Genomic DNA, 2,190 nt, shown 5'->3' with positions numbered 1-2,190 from the left:
CACGCATTGCCTTTGGCCGTCTCATCCAGGCTCCCCCATGTTAACCATGCAGATCGCAGTTTGTCTCGGGAGACGCACAGAGCTCGCACGCTCCTGACGATCCTCAAAACCATCAACGTTCGTTGCTCACATAAGATCAGAGCAGAATTGGTTCGACTACGCTAGCTACAAGCACGGCTGTTGGAAACATCGCCGTCTCTTTGCCGCAACCACCCACAGATTCCCATTGCGGGTGGAGCGGGCCGCTAGTCTCAACATGCCAGGCAGAGAAAGAACCAACATGTTGTTTCACCTACCCTATGCATAGTCTTGGTGATCCGCCTCATGGATGCGGCCGGCACTTGCCACCTCAGAGCCTAGTATCGTCGAGAAGCTTTTCAATTTGCAATACCCAACACCAACACACGACCACTACTATACCTAAAGCATAGACTTTTCTTGGTTACTCTTCGAGCGTTACAACAAAGCTTGACCACCCCGCTGCATACAACTGAGCAACACGCTTACCCCGCAGACTTTGGACTTCGTGGAACGCACTATAAAACCTCCGCTCTTCTAGCCCAAGCTGTCCCATACTGTTATCTCCGGCGCCAAACACTACCCTTTCCTTGGCCGGTGAACCATTTCCAGGCTCTGCTGCTACCAGAACATGTCCATGGCCAATTGCCACTTGATACACACGAGCCTCTTGACCATTAGTCCTTACCTGCAGACACTTTACAAACTCATCCGAGTCATCCTCCTCAGCTGCAATCCCTGTACTCGGCACATGCCCATCCGCATTTCCACTCAGCACGTCCATCTCGCCCGTTGAACCCGGACAGGCCTGACCCCACACAAACAGCTCACCGTCCGTACTCAGCACGGCACTCAAGTAACCCCCAGACGCCACTTGCTCGACGCACGTCTGCTCAAGGTACGGTATGGGTCTGAACTCTAACACGCCGTCTGTGGAAAAGGGCCGGCCCACACAAGCTTGATATCGCGCGCCGCTGCTTGACGTCCACACAGCGCCGCCGGAGCAGCCCAAGACACTGGTCGTCGTCGCGTTGCTAACTACTTGCGGTGCCCCGTGCGAGTCATACGGCGCGCGTTTCACAGGTACCGCCGACGCCGATGCCGTCGCCAACGCGAATGTTCCGGCGGCAAGCCAGACGCGCAGATGCGCGGTCGAGGAGACCGTTGCTAGGTAGTAGCAGCTTGTGTTGTTTGCGATGCTCAACTTTAGACTCAGCAAGAGTGTCGAGTCGCTTTGGATCGCGATGTCTGTGATGTTCAGAGTCTCGGGTTCGCTCGGTATCAAGTACCTGTGTACGTCATGCGGTCCTTCATTTCTGCTCCTACTTTGCGTCTCATCTTCTTCGTCTTCTTCTTCCGCAGCAGTAGAAAATAAAACAACTTCCTGTCCTCCACCGCTTTCACCGCCCAAGCTAAGTATGTAGCCTTGCAACCCGTGATGCATGGTACTCCCAAAGAAAACCAACCCATACCCTCCTCCTCCTCCTCCTTCTTCTTCTTTCTCTCCAAGCGCTTTTACAAATCCATCGCTTCGGCTGGCTAACTCCAAATACTCCCGTTGCGGCTGGCTTAGCCCTGTGCCGTGATACCGCAAATGCCATGTCTGCTGCTGCTCCTCCTCCTCGCTACTACTGCTGTTGTTGTTGCTATCGACATTGCAATAAGCGAGTAGCACGTCACACCATGAGGCCCACAGGATGCGTATGCTGCGTGCACTCTGAACTACTATAGCGTCCTCCTCCTCCTTTTCTTCCTTCTCGGGACGACGGGTATTGCTACATCCGAAAGTGTGTAATCGCATGGCCCACCACCCTCTTTTTTTTTCTTCTTCTTCCCTTTTTTTCCCTTTTAGATTAGGTTCGAATGGGAAAGAGAAAGGAAAAGTCACCACCTACGGAGACTTTTTTTTCCTTCTCTCCGAAGGATTTCGGGGGTGGAGACGTGCAAGGGGGATTGGTGATGTGCTAAAGTTGAACGTAGTGGTAGCTTGGAAAAGTTTAAGCCCTGTTTTTTTTTTCTTCTTCTTCGGTTGGTTGGTTGATTGGTTCGGGTTTGTTCACCACTTTTTTTGGTTGTTGCTGCTGCTGTTGTTGTTTTTTCTTTTTTTTTTCCTTCCTTGATGTTTGCTGCATTGTTGGTTTGGAAATTTGGCCGACCGAACATAACAAACAC

At 52.0% G+C, this 2,190-nt stretch overlaps 1 protein-coding gene across 1 annotated transcript; it reads right to left on the bottom strand.

Annotated features, from left to right (window-relative positions):
* Positions 1 to 442: 442 nt before the first annotated feature.
* COCMIDRAFT_69776 (uncharacterized protein) lies at positions 443 to 1,168 on the bottom strand (the record flags this gene model as incomplete). The annotated part of the gene is made up of 1 exon (XM_007691904.2): positions 443 to 1,168. A coding segment is annotated over one exon (726 nt), but the record flags the coding sequence as incomplete, so codon positions are not given.
* Positions 1,169 to 2,190: the final 1,022 nt, after the last annotated feature.

The sequence above is a fragment of the Bipolaris oryzae genome (assembly GCF_000523455.1).
Source record: "Bipolaris oryzae ATCC 44560 unplaced genomic scaffold scaffold_112, whole genome shotgun sequence".
Lineage (NCBI taxonomy): Eukaryota > Fungi > Ascomycota > Dothideomycetes > Pleosporales > Pleosporaceae > Bipolaris > Bipolaris oryzae.
This window is presented reverse-complemented; position numbering and strand designations above follow the sequence as displayed.